The 22,823-nt window shown below is 35.0% G+C and overlaps 1 protein-coding gene across 1 annotated transcript; it reads left to right on the forward strand.

The window, feature by feature from the left end:
- Window positions 1-2,962: 2,962 nt before the first annotated feature.
- On the forward strand, window positions 2,963-17,796 carry syngr2b (synaptogyrin 2b). The gene is made up of 4 exons (XM_059334059.1): window positions 2,963-3,204; window positions 10,032-10,269; window positions 12,889-13,025; window positions 17,163-17,796. Exons 1-4 carry the CDS (start codon window positions 3,094-3,096, stop codon window positions 17,415-17,417), a joined length of 741 nt encoding a protein of 246 aa, XP_059190042.1. The 5' UTR covers window positions 2,963-3,093; the 3' UTR covers window positions 17,418-17,796.
- Window positions 17,797-22,823: the final 5,027 nt, after the last annotated feature.

Here is a 22,823-nt window from a genome sequence, read left to right on the forward strand (position 1 = left end):
CATTCAAAGATTTCGAATGCTTAAATATCATCTTTGCCATTTTTCCATGTGCTAATGTGCCCCTCTGATTAAACACTGGCCCCTCCTTGGCCCCCACAGTAAAATTGGTCTAGAACCGCCACTGCCTGAGGGTTCAAACTGTTACAAACACAGACCGTCCTTTTAAATAAACATCTGCTCATGATGCTCTGTGCTCTCACGTGTTTTCAGTTTGATAAATCAGATTATCTGTCTCTAAAGTATTTGTGCTGGTGAATTAATGATGACAGTCACTCATCATGTCAACTCGACCCCTCCTATATGGAGGATCGAAGCTGACAAAATGTAAAAATAAATATATGACACTGTGATTAAGTTAATATGCTATAAAATGAAAATTTTAATCATTTTTGTTCAGGAATTGATTGATAAAATGCGACAAAAATTGATATTTGTTTTTTTAATTTGTGTCTTTATTAATTTACATTGTATGAATATAGTTAATTTCCACTTATATTTATTTATTTATGTATTAAACTTATTTTTAAATATGAAATAAATTAACTTATTCTTATATCAGTTTCAATTTGTTTTATGTATTCATTAATTAATCTACTACATTTATATATTTATTAAGGTTATTTCTAACATTAATTAATTAATTCTTATATCAGTTTTAAATTTATTTTTCATTATATTTATTACTTAATCTACATTTATATATTGTTAAGGTTCTTTTTTAACATTAATTAATTAATTAATTTAAATTAAATAAAGTAGTTTTAAACAAATACATGTATTAATTTATTTTCTACTTTTATTTCTTTATTTATATATGAATTTTTTAAATACATTTATTTATATGTTTATTATTTAATTCATTTATAAATATTATTATAAATATATTAAGTATTAATATATGATAATAAATATTATGTATCATTTTTAGGCAGAGAAAGCGGTACTACTAAAATGTAAATAGAATGAATAAAATACATATAATAATTTAAAAAATAATAATAATAATAATATAAGGTTCTTATATTATTTTTGGTACACTGAATAGCATATTAATTTAGTCAAGTCAAGTCAAGTCAAGTCAAACTTTATTTATAAAGCACATTTAAAACAACCGGGGTTGACCAAAGTGCTGTACAGATATCACAGTTGCAGGAAATATAGTAATAACTAAAATACATAAACACAGTGCAACAATAGAATAAAATAAATAAAAAATCTAATAAAATAAATTAAAAATTTAAATAAAATTTTTGCAAGATGTCCGCTTAAACTTGATTAAAAGCTAGGGAGAAAAAAATGTGTTTTTAAGTTTTTTCAAATTTACTATCCGGTCATAGTTTATTTTGAATGAATAAAATATATAATAATAATAATAATAATAATATAAGATTCTTATATTATTTTTGGTACACTGAATAGCATATTAATTTACTATCCGGTCATAGTTTATTTTGAATGAATAAAATATATAATAATAATAATAATAATATAAGATTCTTATATTATTTTTGGTACATTGAATAGCATATTAATTTACTATCCGGTCATAGTTTATTTTGAATGAATAAAATATATAATAATAATAATAATAATAATAATAATAATAATAATAATAATATAAGATTCTTATATTATTTTTTGTACACTGAATAGCATATTAATTTACTATCCGGTCATAGTTTATTTTGAATGAATAAAATATATAATAATAATAATAATAATAATAATATAAGATTCTTATATTATTTTTGGTACATTGAATAGCATATTAATTTACTATCCGGTCATAGTTTATTTTGAATTAATAAAATATATAATAATAATAATAATAATAATAATAATAATAATAATAATAATATAAGATTCTTATATTATTTTTTGTACACTGAATAGCATATTAATTTACTATCCGGTCATAGTTTATTTTGAATTAATAAAATATATAATAATAATAATAATAATAATAATAATAATAATATAAGATTCTTATATTATTTTTGGTACATTGAATAGTATATTAATTTACTATCCGGTCATAGTTTATTTTGAATGAATAAAATATATAATAATAATAATAATAATAATAATAATAATAATATAAGATTCTTATATTATTTTTGGTACACTGAATAGCATATTAATTTACTATCCGGTCATAGTTTATTTTGAATGAATAAAATATATAATAATAATAATAATAATATAAGATTCTTATATTATTTTTGGTACATTGAATAGCATATTAATTTACTATCCGGTCATAGTTTATTTTGAATGAATAAAATATATAATAATAATAATAATAATAATAATAATAATAATAATAATAATATAAGATTCTTATATTATTTTTTGTACACTGAATAGCATATTAATTTACTATCCGGTCATAGTTTATTTTGAATGAATAAAATATATAATAATAATAATAATAATAATAATATAAGATTCTTATATTATTTTTGGTACATTGAATAGCATATTAATTTACTATCCGGTCATAGTTTATTTTGAATTAATAAAATATATAATAATAATAATAATAATAATAATAATAATAATAATATAAGATTCTTATATTATTTTTTGTACACTGAATAGCATATTAATTTACTATCCGGTCATAGTTTATTTTGAATTAATAAAATATATAATAATAATAATAATAATAATAATAATAATAATAATAATAATAATAATATAAGATTCTTATATTATTTTTTGTACACTGAATAGCATATTAATTTACTATCCTGTCATAGTTTATTTTGAAAGAATAAAATATTTAATAATAATAATAATAATAATAATATAAGATTCTTATATTATTTTTGGTACACTGAATAGCATATTAATTTACTATCCGGTCATAGTTTATTTACGTGTGTTTGATTTTGGCAGCCTCCGCCCTCCATAGCCTGACGCGCAGCCGCGTGCGCAGCTCCTCCGGGTGTCACTCGTCTTTCCTCTGGTGAAGGAGCGCAGCAGGAGGTGGCGGTAGTTTAGTTTGGTGAAGTTAAACTGGTCGGCTGTCCTGTCAGCTCGGTGGAAACCACACGGTGAGCTCCGGAGGACCTGCTGAACTGTGGAGACATGGAGGAGACCGGCGGCGCGACCGCGTACGGCGCTTCGCTCGCAGGAGGAGGCTTCGACTTCTACAAGTTTATCCGACAACCTCAAACCATAGTGCGGATACTGAGCTGGGTGAGTGACTGACTGTGTGTGTAGGAGTGTGTGTCCTAACAGCGCATGTTCAAAGGTTCAAAGGAAACACAAATTATATCCAACATGGTGTGTGTGCAGGTGCGTTTGGCCCGGAGCGCGTAAAAAGCCTCCATGGAGCGGTTAAAAGATATTTATTTCTATTTGTGCTGGCCCGAACAACAGGCTGCTATGTGCTGTGGCGTCATGTTGCACGCAGCTGGTGTATGACAGCAGCTCGGCGACAGCACAGGTCAACACTGCTGCTGTCAGAGGACAAAAGACAGAAAACTGTCACACCGATATAGAAATAAAACACCAACTAATAGAATCATCTTTTTAATCTGATTGTGATCTCTGCAGCCTGTAACTTCACCACTGGGCTGTTTACTTGAGGAAGATTACACCCACTGTAACTTCTGACATAATTATAAGTCACTATTTCTTTCTACTGTATTTTATTTATTAAAATCTAAATCATAGTTATTATTATTAAGACATGTACACACCAAGTGTGTTTGCATAAAAGGGGGTTTTATGTACCAGGGAAAGTTCTGGGAAGCTGCAATAAGCTGCTGATCACCTGTTGCTAGGCAGATCTTCCGTAGACGATTTGTTTTTGTGGTTAGGAAACTGATTTGGAAAGTCCACAGTGAATTGAAACCAAACAGGTTATGCAGTGAAATATATAATTGTCCATCTGAGCAGACAGGTTAAAGGGTTGGCTTTCAACTGTTTTTTTGTGTAGAAAACTATAAAATTTGGATCCTCATTAGAAGGAGCTTTAAGTTTTAAGTGGCTTCTTTTGTCTCCTTACAGACTTGTGTATTGGATTACAGAGACGATGGTTGATTTTCTTTTACTTGGTTTATAAAGTGGAAACTGTTGTTTTTTTCCGGCCTTTAGTTAATGCATACACTACTGGTCAAAAGTTTTAGAACACACCAACTTTTCTAGAATTTAATTGAAAATGATGCAGTTTAATGTCTCAGTGTACTCTGAAATTAATGCACATTTGAAACATTTAAAATTCTTTATTGAGCATGATAGTGTTTTGAAAGTAAAAAAAAGATTCAAAATCACATTTTATGTTGGACTAAAGGACTAAAAAAAGGCACGAAATGACCAAAAAAAGAAACAAAATGACAAAAAAAGACACAAAATTACAAAAAAAGACACAAAATTACAAAAAAAGACACAAAATTACAAAAAAAGACACAAAATTACCAAAAAAGACACAAATTTACCAAAAAAGACACAAAATGACCACACAAAGAAACAAAATTACCAAAAAAAAAGACACAAAATGATTAAAAAAAGACAAAATTACCAAAAAGACACAAAATGACAAAAAAAAGACAGAAAATGACCAAAAAAAGGGACCAAAATGACCAAAAAATACACAAAATGACAAAAAAAAGACACAAAATGACAAAAAAAAGACACAAAATGACAAAAAAAGACACAAAATGACCAAAAAAAGACAAAATGACTTACAAAGATATGAAAAGAATTCAAAAATGGACAAAATAGCCCAAGACTCCATAGAGTTAAGTTGTTAACCCATTTCTTGTTCCCTGAAAAAGGCCTACTTGTATAATTCTGAAATGTACATTATTTTTCAGTTTTGGTTAAGCTTACCTTTTTTTATTTACCTCTGGCAGTTCACCACTTACCTTTGGACCCTTTCAAGCTGTTCATTTGACTTGAACTGCTTGAATTTTAATTAAAAAAATGGAAAAATTGGGGTGTTCTAAAACTTTTGACCGGTAGTGTATATACAGGATGATGGAAAAAACACACAGCTTCACCTGGATACTGTAGCATACATATCCAGAGTGGTAGATGGGACAGAATGTGCCCTCGGTTGCCACGGCGACTGAGTGTTTATGTGTTTGTGAACCTGTGTGAGATTATGTGTGTGTCACTGGTAAACAGGGGCTGATGGCCAGGTAAGGTGATCCCTCTCCCCCGATGACCCCGTGCTTTTACTCTCGGTGAAAACACTCACACACACACACACACACACACACACACACACACACACATACTTACTGCAGCTGTGCTCAACTCATCTAAATGCACACGGCTTAGATCACCATGACGCTCTGGTGATTTTAATCTTACTTCGAAGAATCGGCACCTATGATACAAGAGAGGATTGTTCACTCTGTAGCCCTGCCTACATGTCCCATAATGCAGTAGTTCTCAACCTTTTTGAGTCGCGACCCCCAATTTAACATACATGTTGTCCGCGACCCCCGCTCACTGAACACAATCTCACACGCACAGTTCAGATCACCCAAAAAAGACACAAAATGACCAAAAAAAGACACAAAATTACCAAAAAAAGGGACCAAAAAAGACACAAAATGATCAAAAAAAGACACAAAATGACCACAAAAAGAAACAAAATTACAAAAAAGAAACAAAATTACCAAAAAAAGACACAAAATTACTAAAAAAAGACACAAAATTACCAAAAAAAGACACAAAATTACCAAAAAACACACAAATTGACCAAAAAAGACAAAAATGACCACAAAAAGAAACAAAATAACCACAAAAAGACACAAAATTACTAAAAAAAGACACAAAATGACCAAAAAAGACACAAAATGACCAAAAAAAGACACAAATTGACCAAAAAAGACACAAAATGACCACAAAAAGAAACAAAATGACCAAAAAAAGACACAAAATGACCACAAAAAGACACAAAATGACCAAAAAAAGACTCAAAATGACCAAAAAAGACACAAAACGACTAAAAAAAACAACACAAAATGACCAAAAAGAGACACAAAATGACCAAAAAAAGACACAAAACGACTAAAAAAACCAACACAAAACGACCCCCAGAAATCATCTCGCGTCCCGACCCCGAGGTTGAGAACAGCTGCCATAATGCACCATGTCTGCTCATGGAACGAGGAAATGCCACGGCTCTTGGTCAAGGGATTTTTTCAGATGTTTTGAAGTCGGTTGGACGAGGTACTTATCCACAGTCAGTATAGTATAAAGCACAAAGAGAAGCAGGCAGGAGTAAAAACACTGAAGCTGTAGTGTTCTGCTGAGGACAGACGCTGCAACAACATGAAGAACATTTCATCACTTTAAGTTGCTCTAATGGCAGCTCTGCTAACAGTTACATGTGGGGACTAAAGCTGTTCTATCCACTAGTCAAAGCCACCAGACTCCATTGACAAAAACAATCATTTTAGCTTGCAGAACTCTGAGTTGCTGGAGTACCGCGGCCTTGATTGGTTAGTTTGTTTGTGTTGTTATGTGACTTTGGTGTTTTAAAGGTTTAGTTTGGAGTCACCAAAGTCACACAACAACACAAACAAACAAACACAACACGGACAAACTGACCGATGGAGGTAGCGGGATCGGCGATCGGCCGATTCCTTTACGTCAAACCGATCTTATCTAGCGATCTTATCTAGCTAGATAATAACCCCCACCGGCGAAGCAGTGCTCCCAACTTTGTTGCTATATTCAGCAACTTTTCAGACCCCCTTAGCAACTATTTTTCAACAAAGCGACTAGAGACAAATCCAGCGACTCCTTCTTACTCTTCTTAAGGAGCCGATAACGAGCTGGAGGCCGGCTCGTTAAGAAGAGCTGCTGTTAGCAGCAGTTAGCTACAGTTAGCTCTGTAGCAGTACAGTGTGTATGTGCTAACAGGCTAACAGTTAGCTCTGTAGCAGTACAGTGTGTATGTGCTGCTGCTGCAGGAGGTGTTCAGTTAGCGATCTCTGTTTGTTTACAACAAGCACCGACACTCTGTTTCTTCTTCTACAGTTTGGCATCTAGCCGCCACACTGTATCATCAAATGCTACGCTGCCCCGTGTGGAAGGCACCAGTAATACAACTTTTTTTTCTTCCAGATATAATGAACTATTCGATTTTTTATGATTTAATGACTATTTGAATATTCGAAAATCGATGCCCTCCCAAGTTTTCTGTATGTTGTACAGAACAAAAACCACTTAATGGTTGCAGTTCTTTTGTTAGTTTGTCCTGTAAATTGTTGCTATTTATTTTAAGTTCAGTATTTTATTAACTACCTCAGACATTGTGATTTCCTTTATTTGTTAAAGAAAAATACTGCTGTGTTATTGTTTTTCAATATAATAAGATTCAAACATTGAAGGTGTATGCTGAGAGTTATAAAAAAATCAGTATCGGCAGGTCAGGCTTTTTAAAAATCGGTGATCGGTGATCGGCCAGAAAATTGCGGTGTAAATCGGTGCACCCCTAATTCAAACTATCCATTTAAATACTGACACACTTTATTTAAGTTAAATAATACTGGTAGCATTTTGGTCAGTATGTGTGAACCAAGGTTATAATAGTTTTGGATTTTTCGTTTCGTTGTGAATTTTTGTTTTCAAATTCAGTTAGTTTTAGTTCGTTTTTAGAGTGAGTTTGCTAGTTTTAGTTTAGTTTTTATTTTTAGAAAATGCTTAGTTTTAGTTTAGTTTTTATTAGTTTTAGTGTTAGTTTTAGTTTTTTTGTAATGGGTTATATGTTGGGTGCCAGATTCAAAGAGATCATAATAAATGTTTCCTTTATTTCCTTTGGTTTATCATCTCAGCCCCAATAAGGTTATTAACTCTTACAGTTCTGGGTGTTTTGAATTTTGGTTCCAAGTCTCAGTAAACATATTCACCATGTGTTGCATGTTCAAATAGAAACACTGAATTATGTATGAAAAAAGATGACAAAAACAAAAACTAAGGACATTTCCACTATAATTTTAGTTAGTTTTAGTTAGTTTTGTAACCACACAATACAGTTTCAGTTAGTTATCGTTTTTTTAAAAACGAAAAAAAAACGAAAATGTTTTTTCAATTCTATTTTTCGTTATTTCGTTAGTTTTCGTTAACTATAATAACCTTGGTGTGAACATGTAGGGATATAGGGACATCTGACTCAGCAACACAGCGAGCTCCAAAAAAACAAGTGAACAAAGAAGAGTTTGTACATGTGGGACAGTTTGACGTGTTTCTGACATCTGTCACTCACCACAAAAACACTCTCCATCTGTCCACATTCACACAGAAACATCCATCTGCTCCACCAACCACCACTCTGTCACACTTTTCTCTTGTTTTTTGGGAACTCCCCACATTCACTTCCCTAATGTCTCCGTCCTCTTGGAGTTTTTGGTACTTTTTGTGTCCTCCCTGCAGCAGGATGGTGGGCTGTTTCTCTTCCTCCTGCCCTCTTACCTCCTTCTGGTTAAACAGTCCCTCTCTATCCTCCTCTTCCCTCCTCCCGGATCTCATTATGAGTGTTGTTAGTGGAGTTGGTGGCATCACATGGCAGGCAGCTGCTCAGAAGTAGGTCACATGGTGAGGTGGGTAACCAGAGGAGACAGCAGCAGAGCACGGGACGCTCAGACGGAGCAGCTCGTCCTCTTCACTTTATAAACACGACCAGCACAAGAGTATTATCAGAGTCAGCAGCAACAAATTACACATAAGGTTCCTTCTAGGGTTGTCACCATACTAAAATGTTCAACTCGATGCCGACACTCAGGAAAATATTCGATACGCGATACCATTTTCGATACAACAAGGATTAAAAACAAAGACCCCAAAATTTAACAGAAATATTTTTTATTAACCCTCTATGGTACGCATTGTGTGCCAGTTAGGAAAAAACTGTCTGGAGTGTTTTCTTTGTCTTAAAATAGACTAAATAAACAAAATCTGAAGAATTTCATAATTATTTCTTTGGAAGTTTTTGGGGTTTGTTGTTCGTAGGCAACATTGTATCATAACGGTGCACAAGTGAAAAATAGTTTTTTTTAAATTAATTTAATTTAATAAACATTTGTAAAAGATTCAGTAGCTTCAACAGGGTACAATACATAAACATTTTAAATTTAAAAACATTATAAAAGGAACTTTTTTAACCGGTTTCTTGTCTGAATGTTGCCTGAAGGCAACATTGAACCATTGAACCAACGACCCATTGAAATGAATGTCTTGAACAGTCTAAATGTATGAAACTATCAAAAATGAAGGTTTACTCACCTATCAGTAGGAATATATTTTTTCCAGAAGGAAATGGGCCAAGAAATGACGTTTTGAGTGATTTTTTGTGGCGCAAAATAGCAAAGCTGTTTCCTTTGGAAAAGTCTGCAAAATAGTGTTTCAATATGGCCTCCTGGAGGTCATGTGAAAAATTAAAGCATTGCTATTGGTTCCCTATACTGTTCCTTTTTTTAAAAAGTATTGCATCACTCAAAAACATGCATTGTATACATTTGACAGGCCAAAAATGGGTATGTTGCCTGAGAGCAACACCGTACCATAGAGGGTTAACAAGAAAAATGCAACATGTAAAAATGAACAGAACCACAGGTTAAATATTTATAATAAAAAACAGTTGTGCAAAAAGAAACTGCACCTATGATAACAAGCTGAGGTAGTGCAAAAAATAAATAAATACAATAAACAATAACAATTAGAACAATATTTTGAGGTTGTATGCTGTGAACAATATTAGGAAGCTTGATAAAAAAATAACAATAACTTAACTTAAGTGTTCATTCCTTGGCTCGGTATCGATACTTAAAAATGAGTATCGTATCCGAAAATTCAGGATATGTATCGTATATTGATATTCAGCCTAAATATATCAGGATATGACTTTTGGTCCATATCGCCCGGCCCTATTTTCAGTAGACACAAGCACAACCTGCTAATTTTGTTATGTTCAAGAAACTCCTTTTCTTCTTCTGTGTTTTTTTTGTGTGTTATTTGCAAAAATCACTGAAGGTCACTTTCTTCTTTTCTCTGCTCCGTTATAGATATTTGCCCTGGTGGTGTTTGCCTCCATCACGACGGAGGGATACATCAACTCCGCCCACAGTGACCAGGCACGGTGCATGTTCAACCAGAACGAGTCGGCGTGTCACTACGCCATCGGCATCGGGGTGATCGCCTTCCTGGCCTGCGTGGGCTTCCTGGTGCTGGACGTTTACGTGCCTTTCATGAGCAACGCGCAGGAAAGGAAGTATGCTGTGATGGCAGACCTGATATTCTCAGGTAAAGTGATTTATGTTCTTGTTTTTGATTTCTAACAGCCTTAACCCATAAGAACCCAGACCCAGTTATCCTTAAAGGAAAGTTATGGGGGATATACCACCATTTCTGATGTGTTTTCAAAAAAACTATCCTTAAATGTCAAAGATCTGTGATGTGACATAAACATTACATTGGGCGCTTATAGGACTTGTGTTTATAATATTTATGTTTATAATATTTAGTATTTTAAAATTTAAAAAAACTAGACACAAATTTGCATCTCCACAACATCTATCAAAATTGTGACATTATTAGTTCTGTTTAACAACAAATTATTTTTTCGATTTGTTTTTAAGTAGCATAATAATAATAAATAATAAATAAATACAAATAACCATGTGTCTTTTTGTTTATCAAAATTGTGACTTTAATTTGTTCAGGAAATATGGTCAAAACAAGTTAAATGCAATACAGGACACGCTATTAACGGATTAGAATTGTTAAATGGGTTTAAACTTAGCCTAGTAACAATAAATAGAAGATTTAACGTGTTTGTAACACTGGTGTCACCATGGGTTCTTATGGGTTAAGCTGCACCAATCAGTATGTTTATAAGTGGATCAAATTACATACAGGTGCATCTCAATAAATAAGAATATCATAGAAAAGTTCATTTATGTCACTAATTCAATTCAAAAAGTGGGAATCCATCCATCCATTCATTTTCTTCCGCTTATCCGGGGCCGGGTCGCGGGGGCAGCAGGTTAAGCAGGGATTAACACATTATATAGGTCCATTACACACAGAATGAAACATTTAATGTCTTCATTTATTTAATTTCTTCTAATTATAATGATTATGGCTTACATTTAATGAAGACCTAAAATTCAGTATATCAAAAAATTTAACATTACAAAAGACCAATTTGAAAAACTATGTTGAATATGGAAATGTTGGTCTCTGAAAACTATGTCCATCTATATGACTCAATACTTGGTTGGGGCTGTTTGACTTTTCCATCATATTCTAATGTATTGAGATGCATCTGTAGTGAATGTTGTTTCTCAAAGTGATGAATTCACAGAGAATTATTACTCTACTTTGCAGTTCCCTTAACGTCTGTTGCAGGTTTTGAGCTTTTTTAAATCTCTTTGTTTTGGTTTTACGGCTCACAACTTTACTGTCTTCTTTCTGTTACATTTTGTTTTCAGCAACAACAAAACAAACCTTTTTAAAGCCACCGTCCGTATGTTCACACAGACAAAATAATGGACAAGCTGGTGAACACAGTGGAGTATTTAACAGCTAAACATATTTCAGATATTTCCCTTGGGTTGGTAGAGACCAGAAACAGCTGAAAGAGAGGTGACCTGTTTCATTCTGGAGAGTCAGCTTCTTCAAAACCAACACGGCTCAGTTCAGAATTTTGTTTCAAAACCAAACTTCTCATGTCTTCTCTGATATGATTTTTTTTTGATCAAGGTGTTTTTATTTTGTTTTACAGATTATAGTTTACAATTTAACATAGGTCCAACAGAACACACAGGGAAAAAGGAAAAAAAAAGCCCTCAGTAACCCCCCCCCCCTCCCCAAGTACCAGACTTAAGAGTTCACAGTGTGAAATACATAGTTCAAAATACAGAATTCACATAGTCAGATTAGCAAAAATCAGAAAGAAAAAGAAAACAAAGAAACAAAAACATAACAACAAATACATAAATATAATTATAATGATGACTGAGGCCAACAGCAGAGGTTTACAGTATTATATTGTCTGCCTCCATATCTTCAACAAACATTAAGAAAGGCTGCCAAATGTTATAAAATTTTCTAGTAGACCCCCTAATTGTGTATCTGATCTTCTCCAACTTGATATGGTACATTATTTCCCTAATCCAATGACTGTATGTTGGAGGTGTTGGGTCTTTCCATTTCAATAATATCAGTCTCCTAGCTAGGAGAGAGCAGAAAGCCACCATTATTTTTTCCCACATCCCCAGATGAGAGTCTATCTGGGTTACACCAAACAGGCAATGAATGGAGACGGTGCAAGCTTTTTTGCAAAGATCTTAGAAAAGGTCTCAAAAATGGGCTGCCAGAAAGTGCACAGCTTTGGACATCTCTGATATGATTTTGACAACCTTTGTATAAAATAAGTTTGTAGGAAAAAACCAACAGAATCCACGGCGGGGTCGAGGGGGTCAGGTGACGAGTCTCATGTCCATATTTATAGAGAAACCCTGGGAGTAATGGCGTAATGTACCACAGAGCGCTGTCTGTTCTCCTGACATGACATGACATGTTTTATTCAGCGCTGCAGACGGTGAGCGAGCAGCAGACGACGTCACAGATTGTGATGAAGTTAAACATTCATCAGCTGTACACGACACAGTTCACAGTCAGCCATTCTTCAACCAAACAAAGAAGTGGTAGTTTGAAAAACAGCGTGTGCTCATTTGAGCAGATTGCAACAGGAGAGCCCTTTGTATTCTTTCAACATTGTTTCTGGTATGTTTTTCACAGGATTTAACTTTTCATATCTGGGTTTTTACAGCTGAGAACTCTTGGTATAATTCACGCAGTGAGGAAAAACAGTTGTTCATATCTGTGTGTTTGTGCATCTGTCTCTATGTTTTCCAGGGGCGTGGAGCTTCCTGTGGTTTGTGTGTTTCTGCCTGTTGGCCAGTCAGTGGGCTAAAACTCATGAGGTCAGAGGAGTCCCTGAGGACGCTGCACGGGCCACCGTGGCCTTCTCGTTCTTCTCAATCGCCACTTGGGTGAGTGGGACGTCTTTCATTAAAAACAGCTCATATTGTTCGAAAGCTGATAAACATACACTACTGGTCAAAAGTTTTAGAACACACCAACTTTTCCAGAATTTAATTGAAAACGATGCTGTTTAATGTCTCAGTGTACTCTGAAATTAATGCACATTTGCAACATTTAAAATTGTTTATTGAGCATGATAGTGTTTTGAAAGTAAAAAAAAGATTCAAAATCACATTTTATGTTGGACTAAAGGACTAAAAAAAGACACAAAATGACAAAAAAAAGACTAAATCATAGTTGTTATTATTAAGACATGTACACACCAAGTGTGTTTGCATAAAAGGGGGTTTTATGTACCAGGGAAAGTTCTGGGAAGCTGCAATAAGCTGCTGATCACCTGTTGCTAGGCAAATCTTCCGTAAGCGATTTGTTTTCGTGGTTAGGAAACTGATTTGGAAAGTCCACAGTGAATTGAAACCAAACAGGTTATGCAGTAAAATATATAATTGTCCATCTAACCCGACAGGTTAAAGGGTTGGCTTTCAACTGTTTTCTGTGTAGAAAACTATAAAATTTGGATCCTCATTAGAAGGAGCTTTAAGTTTTAAGTGGCTTCTTTTGTCTCCTTACAGACTTATGTCTTGGATTACAGAGACGACGGTTGAGTTTCTTTTACTTGGTTTATAAAGTGGAAACTGTTTTTTTTTCGGCCTTTAGTTAATGCATACACTACTGGTCAAAAGTTTTAGAACACACCAACTTTTCCAGAATTTAATTGAAAATGATGCAGTTTAATGTCTCAGTGTACTCTGAAATTAATGCACATTTGCAACATTTAAAATTCTTTATTGAGCATGATAGTGTTTTGAAAGTAAAAAAAAGATTCAAAATCACATTTTATGTTGGACTAAAGGACTAAAAAAAGACACAAAATGACAAAAAAAAGACACAAAATGACAAAAAAGACACCAAATGACTAAGAAAAGACACAAAATGACCAACAAAGACACAAATTGACCAAAAAAGACACAAAATTACCACAAAAAGAAACAAAATTACCAAAAAAAGACACAAAATGACTAAAAAAAGACACAAAATTACCAAAAAAGACACAAAATGACCAAAAAAGACACAAAACGACTAAAAAAAACAACACAAAATGACCAAGAAAAGACACAAAATGACTTAAAAAAGACACAAAATGACCAAAGAAGACACAAAAAGACACAAAATGACTTGACATGAAAGACATGAAAAGAATTCAAAAATGGACAAAATAGCCCAAGACTCCATAGAGTTAAGTTGTTAACCCATTTCTTGTTCCCTGAAAAAGGCCTACTTGTATAATTCTGAAATGTACATTATTTTTCAGTTTTGGTTAAGCTTACCTTTTTTTATTTACCTCTGGCAGTTCACCACTTACCTTTGGACCCTTTCAAGCTGTTCATTTGACTTGAACTGCTTGAATTTCAATAAAAAACTGGAAAAATTGGGGTGTTCTAAAACTTTTGACCGGTAGTGTATGTCTCAAAATAGTATGACATACACTACTGGTCTAACTCCAACTTTTGCAGAATTTTATTGAAAATGATGCAGTTTAATGTCTCAGTGTACTCTGAAATTAATGCATATAACAAATAAACAACTGAAGTTAAAAAAGAAATCATAGAATCAATTTAGAAAGGAAAATGTATTCTAAACTGTTGACTCATGGAAGTATCACCTTAACAGATAGAACAGCTGAACACACTCAATGGAAATCAAATATTCTTCAGAAAGTTCTTCCCAACTCTGTTGCAGAAGTTTCCTTAAATGTGGAGCAACTTGTAGGTTGTAAGTGATCAAGAAAAGTTGGGACACCTGTAGGAATTGGTAGCAACTTAGCAACTTTCAAGCCGTTGCTGCAGAACTGCTTTAAGTTGTTAACCCATTTCTTGTTCCCTGAAAAAGGCCTTTTAGTATAATTCTGAAATGTACATTATTTTCCAGTTTTGGTTAAGCTTACCTTTTTTTATTTACCTCTGGCAGTTCACCACTTACCTTTGTACCCTTCCTAGCTGTTCATTGGACTTGAACTGCTTGAATTTCAATAACAAAATTGAAAAATCGTGTTGTTCTAAAACTTTTGACCGGTAGTGTATATAGTACCAGTGGATTCTGCAGATCTTCTTGTTTCATATGGTACCAGTATCCTCTTAAAGACATGTTGGCCTAGATCACTGAGGATCCTGCGGGTCACCATCTGTTAAAGTATTAGCGAAGAGCAAACACAACATTTGCATATTGTTTGCCTTCTGGGATAGTAATTGAGTGTGCTTGAAACGATACTCTATATACTTTTCACGGGCTTAATCCTGTTTATTCTTCCATTTCTTCTGTGTTTTTCTTTCGGTTGACTACTCCTCCCAGAGTTTTGGTCGCACAAACACTAAAAAGGTCTTTTCTGAGGGTTTCGGCAAACGGTTTTCAAATGATTTGGCAAAAACAATCCCCCCAATGTTACCCTATGGAGAGAATAGAGTGGATGACATTATCGCTAGAGTGCAGAGGGAGAGAAAAATTTGTCAAAAAATAAATTTGGAAACTGCGCTGGAGGCCACAGATGCCACTCTACTGAAATAATTTATACATAGAAACGTAGGAAAATGTGTCTTCTCACTCACATTCGTCTGGTAAAGCTGAGTTATAGTTTCGGTACCAGTTTCTTCTAATCGCTCTAAAAAGACATTTTCTTCATTTTTCTTCACAAAACACATATGTAGACGTTCAGGAAGAACTGAGGATGCTCAAAGTGAAGTCGGATCAATGATAGGGACTATGGTTTAGCCAAAAATGCTTTCTGTTCGAGGAGAACATTTTGCTGTTTTTGGCTCTCTGTCAGTGGCTTCACAGGAGCAGTTAATGTCAGTTGATTGCTCTGCTCTGATTGGTTGCCGCCACCTGGCCCTGGTTGCTTGGCTACCAAAGCCTGCGATGACTTCCTCCTCTTTTCCATTTTGAAAACAGTTCAAATTGTAATCTAATGTCTGGGAGAGTCAAGACACTCAACATTTATTTAGAAATGTTCTAGTTGCAGTGATGTTCTTTAGCTTGATGTCAAATCATGTGTTAGAGCTCCCCTCCATCACCTGAATGGGCCATTCTGAAGACTTTTTAGCATTTTACCGCATTACAAATGTAGCAATAAGGTAATGCATTAACCGACTAAAGGCCATTATAATGGATAACCTCCCCTCAAAGCTACTCCAAGTTTATTTGAACACTGAATGAAGTGAAACCAGTTCAGTTAGAAGGCAAAAAGTCTAAAGTAAACTTTGGATCATCGTCAGGAATACTGTAAAGCAGGGGTGTCAAACTCAAATACACAATGGGCCAAAATTTAAAACTTGAATAAAATCGCGGGCCAACATTGAACAAATAAACCTTTTAATATATACCAAACATGTTTTGCTTTAACATTAAATATGGAACCAGCAACGCTTATAAACATACAATATATAACTAAATAGTGCAGACATGCAAAATCAAATTTCAAATAAAAAACACATCAATGTCATTAATTTATTAAATAAAAAAAATAAAAAAATCGTATGCCTCTTTTCTATTTGCATCCATCTGATTTAAATATCAAAATAAACTTTTTCAACAGGTTAATAAATTTAAAAATAAAATAACAATAATAAATCTAGTATTAGTGGTAAATGCGCCGTATAATACCGCCGGGTCAGCTTTTATAGTACAATAATAATATAATAATTTGGTATTGCATCACATCTCTCAATCAATTCAAATCACAACTCAAGACTTACCTGTTCAGACTCGCTCACTCCATCTGATCCTCCGCACAAACTCCCCTCCTTTATTGTAATGTATTTGTAAATGTTCTGATTGTTTAGATTGTATGATATGTATGATGTTCTGCATTGTTTTTTTTTGTTGTTTTTTTTCCATGTTGTAAGGCGACCTTGAGTGCCTTGAAAGGCGCCCTATTAAATAAAATGAATTATTATTATTATTATTATTGGCTCTCGGGCCAAATAAAATTACCCTGTGGGCCAAATTTGGCCCACGGGCCAGAGTTTGACACCCCTGCTGTAAAATCAAAGTACCTGTAATAACGTTGACATGTTGGTTTCCTTGTGCAGGGAATCCTGACGTACTTTGCTTTGGGACGTTTCCGCCGCGGCGTTAACGAAGTCACCATCCCGACCTACACGGAGCCGCCACCAGACCACATCACCCCCTACCCTCCCACCTACGCCCCCACCTCCTACAACCCCACCACCTACACCCCCACCACCTACACCGCCTACCCCGGCAGCGAGGTGCACCAGCAGCCGCCCTACACCCCGAGCCCCCAGCCCCAAGCAGACGAGGGCTACCAGCCGCCCAGCTACTGAGACGAAGGGACGAGGCGGTGCTCCGGCTCATCTCTTGGTACACTGGTTGTAGTTGCACTGCTCAGGAACAGAGCTATATCATATTGATGTGGTTTTGCATTTGATTTCACGCTTTTCCAAGTAAGCCTGAGCAGTGCAACTGCGAGTTAAAGATGAGGGACACTGCTGTTTACGTCACAGCGTCTGTGGTCAGATCTCCAGACATCAGGCTGACTGTGATTGGCTAATCTGACCTTAGACGTGTGCAAAGACGCAACTCTTTACCTCAAAAGGGCTGATCTTGAAGTAGTCTAGACGGAATTGTCCAAAAAGTGAAAGTGAGGAGCATTTATGGGTAAAAGTCAGGAACTGGCCTACTTTACTTATTTCAAGGGTGCTGAATCCCAAAAAAATGGTTCCCAAGCGAAATTTTGAGTTTTTGACTCTCATTTGCATATCAAAATGGCCACCAAATTGCCCATCTTGCTCAGTTGTTGGGCCATTTCCCCTTTCCCCACCATTTTTTGTAAGTAGCCAATCAAAGATAAGGAAATTAAGTTTCTATATCTATAGTCTAGAGTCAGAGCAAGGATATAGTGGAGGCTCAGTGTCTTTTTTATGTATATATATATGCAAAATACCAACTTTTAAGGTGAAATTAAGCATTATTTGTGTGTTTTTTTTAAGGCCGACATAAATATTCAATCAATATCACTTTTAAATGTTCCAGTTGGTATTTTGCATATATATATATACATATATATATACATAAAAAAGACACTGAGCCTCCATTATATCCTTGCTCTGACTCTAGACTATAGATCCAGAAACTTAATTTCCTCATCTTGATTGCCTACTTACAAAAAAACTAAGGGGAAATGGTCCAACGACTGTGCAAGATGGGCAATTTGGTGGCCATTTGATACAAATTAGAAGGTCAAAAACTCAAAATTTCGCTTGGGAACCATTTTTTTTGGACTCAGCACCCTTGAGATCTGTAAGGTAGGCCGGTTCCTGACTTGTACCCATAAATGCTCCTCACTTCTTATAGAACGCCTTTATTCTGAAATCCGTCTAGACTAAAGGGAGAGGTAGATAGAATGTACCCAGGAGGTCAAAGGTCACATAATGTGACGTTGGGAGGAATACCTGTGACGGCTCCAATCAGAGTGGAAGAAGCCTCTTTACTCTCTGTAGTCCGGCGGCTTAGGACCAGATTTGGGAAGAAAGGGGACACGTCGGACAAAAGCACCACATTTTTTCCACATCCTCTCTATCACTATAGGTTTCAATTTTTGATAGGAGCCACTTCATCAAGATTGCAGATCGGAGATGGCAGCCATATAAAGTCTATGAGAACCAATATTTCTTCTAAGCCATTTAGAAGGTCAATCTTGATGTCAAAATATACATTTTCTGGGTCAAAGAACAATTTAAAGCTACTGAGAATATCACTAGATGATCAAATAGATATGTTCATTTTGGCCATGTATTTACACAATTATTAGATTCCAAACATTTTCATCTCAGGATTCCCTGCTGCAGCACTTGAAGCGAGTCTGGGTGAAAATGAACATATATATATATATACTATTTGATCAAATAATCATCTAGTGATATTCTCAACAGCTTTAAATGATTCCTGGACCCAGAAAATGTAGATTTTGACACCAAGATTGAACTTCTAATTGGCTTGGAAGATGTATTGGTTCTCATAGACTTTATATGGGTGCCATCTCGGATCGGCCATCTTGATGAAGTGGCTCCTAACCAAAAATTGAAACCTATAGTGATAGAGAGCACGTGGAAAAAATGTGGTGCTTTTGTCCAGCGTGTCCCCTTTATTTAGCTAAGCCGCCTGACTACTGGTGGAACCCGAGAATGTGCATCTGTACATAGATTTCACTCTGCAAAGCTGCCATTTTAATGGTTCTATGTGCCTGACTTTCTTTTCTCATTTGCTTTCGTGAATGTTTCCTCTTCAATGCATTTATTTTGAAGGCCTTTAAAGGGACAGTTCACCTCATAACCAAAAATGTGGTGCTATTTATCAGTCTAGATTGTTTTGGTGTGGCTGTAGAGATGTCCGCCTTCACTCCACTATAATCTTTTTGAAAAACTCCACAGCAAAGTCTCTTTCCAGGAATCATGACCCAGTTACCCAAGATAATCCTCATCTTGTTGTGAGCAGTTTTATACAGGAGCTATTTTCTTTATACCCAACTGCACCCGCCAGCTGAGCACCAAAATAATCTAGCTTGATAAACAGCACTTTGGGTGAGAGGAAAGATTTTTGACTTTCAGACGAACTGTCCCTTTAATAGTCTAGACGGATTTCAGAATAAAGGCCTTCTATAAGAAGTGAGGAGCATTTATGGGTACAAGTCAGGAACCGGCCTACCTTACATATCTCAAGGGTGCTGAGTCCAAAAAAAATGGTTCCCAAGCGAAATTTTGAGTTTTTCACCTTCTAATTTGTATCAAATGGCCACCAAATTGCCCATCTTGCTCAGTCCTTGGAACATTTTCCCTTAGTTTTTTTGTAAGTAGGCAATCAAAGATGAGGAAATTAAGTTTCTGGATCTATAGTCTAGAGTCAGAGCAAGGATATAGTGGAGGCTCAGTGTCTTTTTTTATGTGTATATATATATATATATATATGCAAAATACCAACTGGAACATTTATTTATGTCTGCCTTAAAAAAATGACACAAATAATGCTTAATTTCACCTTAAAAGTTGGCAAAGTTTTGCATATATATATATATATATATATATATATATATATATATATATATCCATAAAAGACACTGAGCCTCCACTATATCCTTGCTCTGACCCTAGACTATAGATCCAGAAACTTAATTTCCTCATCTTTGATTGCCTACTTACAAAAAAACTTGGGGGAAATGGTCCAACGACCAACGGCCGCCATTTTGATATGCAAATGAGAAGGTCAAAAACTCAAAATTTCGCTTGGGAACCATTTTTTTTGGATTCAGCACCCTTGAAATAAGTAAAGTAGGCCGGTTCCCGACTTGTACCTATAAATGCTCCTCACTTTTCCGTCTAGACTATAATGTGTTCCTCTTTATTCTCTGTTGGAGCCTGAGACTGTGCATCTGTACATAGATTTCACTCTGCAAAGCTGCCATTTTAATGGTTGTATGTACCTGCTTTTCTTTTCTAATTTGGTTAAATGGATGTTTAGGGTGTATTAAATTAACAAATGATTTTGTGGGAGTAGAGCACAGTGGGAAAAGACCACTATAAAGCCAAATGCCAAATGTGATTTTTACTTTGGGGTTCTTTTTGTAAAACATGTGGGTTCTGTAGAGATAATGCAGTTAAGTTTCTAAGCCATATAACTGTAAAAAAAACACCTGAAAAGAAAGTTTTCCAATCTTTGTGCTCCAGTAAAATGTCTCCTGTGTCTTTAAGACAACTCTAATCAAAATGTGTTGATGCTGACGTAAAAAAAGAAAGAAAATGGCAACAAATTTGTTGGTAAAAGTGCCAATAAAATGCCAATCTGTTCCAGTATTGCCCTTTAAACTTGCAGCAACGTTAAGGGAGGCGTATGCAGATAACTATGCACTTATTGAACAGGTTTATCCACCAAGTCCTCATACTGAAGAGTAACTTATTAACTGCCCGTAATAACGCTCCCTGAGCAGCCTGCGGACACAGCAACACTTCCTCCAAGGTCGTTGTGGCGTTTAGTTTTCTGAACACTGATGTTTATCTCCTGTTTACAGGCTTCTTTATCTAAACTGAGGCAGCGGGTATGTCTTTACTACCAGTGACAGATTAACACCTCCGCCTGCACTGCTGAGAATCAAACAGCTGTCTTTAGAGAGACGACTGGTTTACTTTACTGGCTCTAATGTTATTAATGTCAGTTTAACACCTCAGCTGCGTTTTCTGGATCCATTCTGGCTGTTTTTGCTTAACCCATTGAAGACTGGGACTGAAAAGTCCTTGTTGGTGTCAATTCAGAATTCAGAGTATATACAGTTACGTTCTACCCTTTTTCTATGATTTTCTTTATGATGATTTTGGTTATTATCAAGAAAACCATGTTAAATGTCTAGATATCAGCTCTTAAATTATATTGTATAAGCTCTCAAATGCTTTTTGAATTTCATTTCTAAAAAAAAAATCTATTATTTAGTAGAAGCATTGACACTTCTGTTGAATTTCCAGAAAAACTTCAGGTTTAAGGGGCTGATTTTAAAATCGCCCAGAGGTTTTACAGGCTGTTTTTTTACAGGCGTTTTAGGCTTCAATGGGTTAAGAGACACTCAAAAGTTGGCCTGAGATCAGATTTTGGCAATTGTTGCAGGGGTATTAAAATAATGACAGACCAGAAATTGATTATAAGTGGTTATATTAACCCATTGAAGCCTGGAAAGTGGATACGTCGTTTTGTAGTATTTGTATAAGCTCTCAAATACCTTTTTGAATTTCATTTCTATCTGCTACAGAGGCTGAAAAATCTATTATTTAGTAGAAGAGTTGACACTTTTTTTTCCAGAATTTCCAGAAAATTAGAGGCTTATTTTAAAATCGCCCAGCGGTTTTTCAGGCCTCAATGGGTTAATTAAGCATGAGACCATTGCAGTACCACATTGAATACATTTTTTATTTTTAATGTAGAAAACAAATGCGTAACTTGCTGAATCCAAATCTATTAACCCATTGAAGCCTGGACAGCGGATACGTCGTTTTGTAGTATTTGTATAAGCTCTCAAATACTTTTTGAATTTCATTTCTATCTGCTACAGAGGCTGAAAAATCTATTATTTAGTAGAAGAGTTGACACTTCTGTTGAATTTCCAGAAAAACTTCAGGTTTTAGGGGCTTATTTTAAAATCGCCCAGAGGTTTTACAGGAAGTTTTAGGCTTCAATGGGTTAAGAGACATCCAAAAGTTGGCCTGAGATCAGATTTTGGCAATTGTTGCAGGGTCATGAAATAATGACAGACCAGAAATTGATTATAACTGGTTATATTAATTAAGTCTGAGACCGTTGCGGCACCACATTGAATACATTTTTTATTTTTAATGTAGAAAATGAATGCGTAACTTGCTGAATCCAAATCAAAAATGTAGTTAATTTGTCATTTATGCTTTAAGGACAGAAATTAGATTTTTTGAGGAAGTAAAGTGAGTGAAAGTAAAGTGTGCCAACATGAAATGTGGAAGTTATATTTAGGTGAAACAGCTGTGCATCACAGCTGGCCTCGTCGCTGTGCCTGAGTGAACATTTGACTTACTGTATGCCTTTATATGTGCAGCCTGTAATTATCCATTTAAAACAGTGAATCTCTAAATGGTGCCTCTAGATTTACTTTGTCCCATGATAGTATTGTTTCCGTAACACGTGGCTAAAAATCAAAGCTATTTCAATCTATCTAGTTGCAC

The sequence above is a fragment of the Centropristis striata genome, chromosome 1, assembly GCF_030273125.1.
Source record: "Centropristis striata isolate RG_2023a ecotype Rhode Island chromosome 1, C.striata_1.0, whole genome shotgun sequence".
NCBI classification, from domain to species: Eukaryota; Metazoa; Chordata; class Actinopteri; order Perciformes; family Serranidae; genus Centropristis; species Centropristis striata.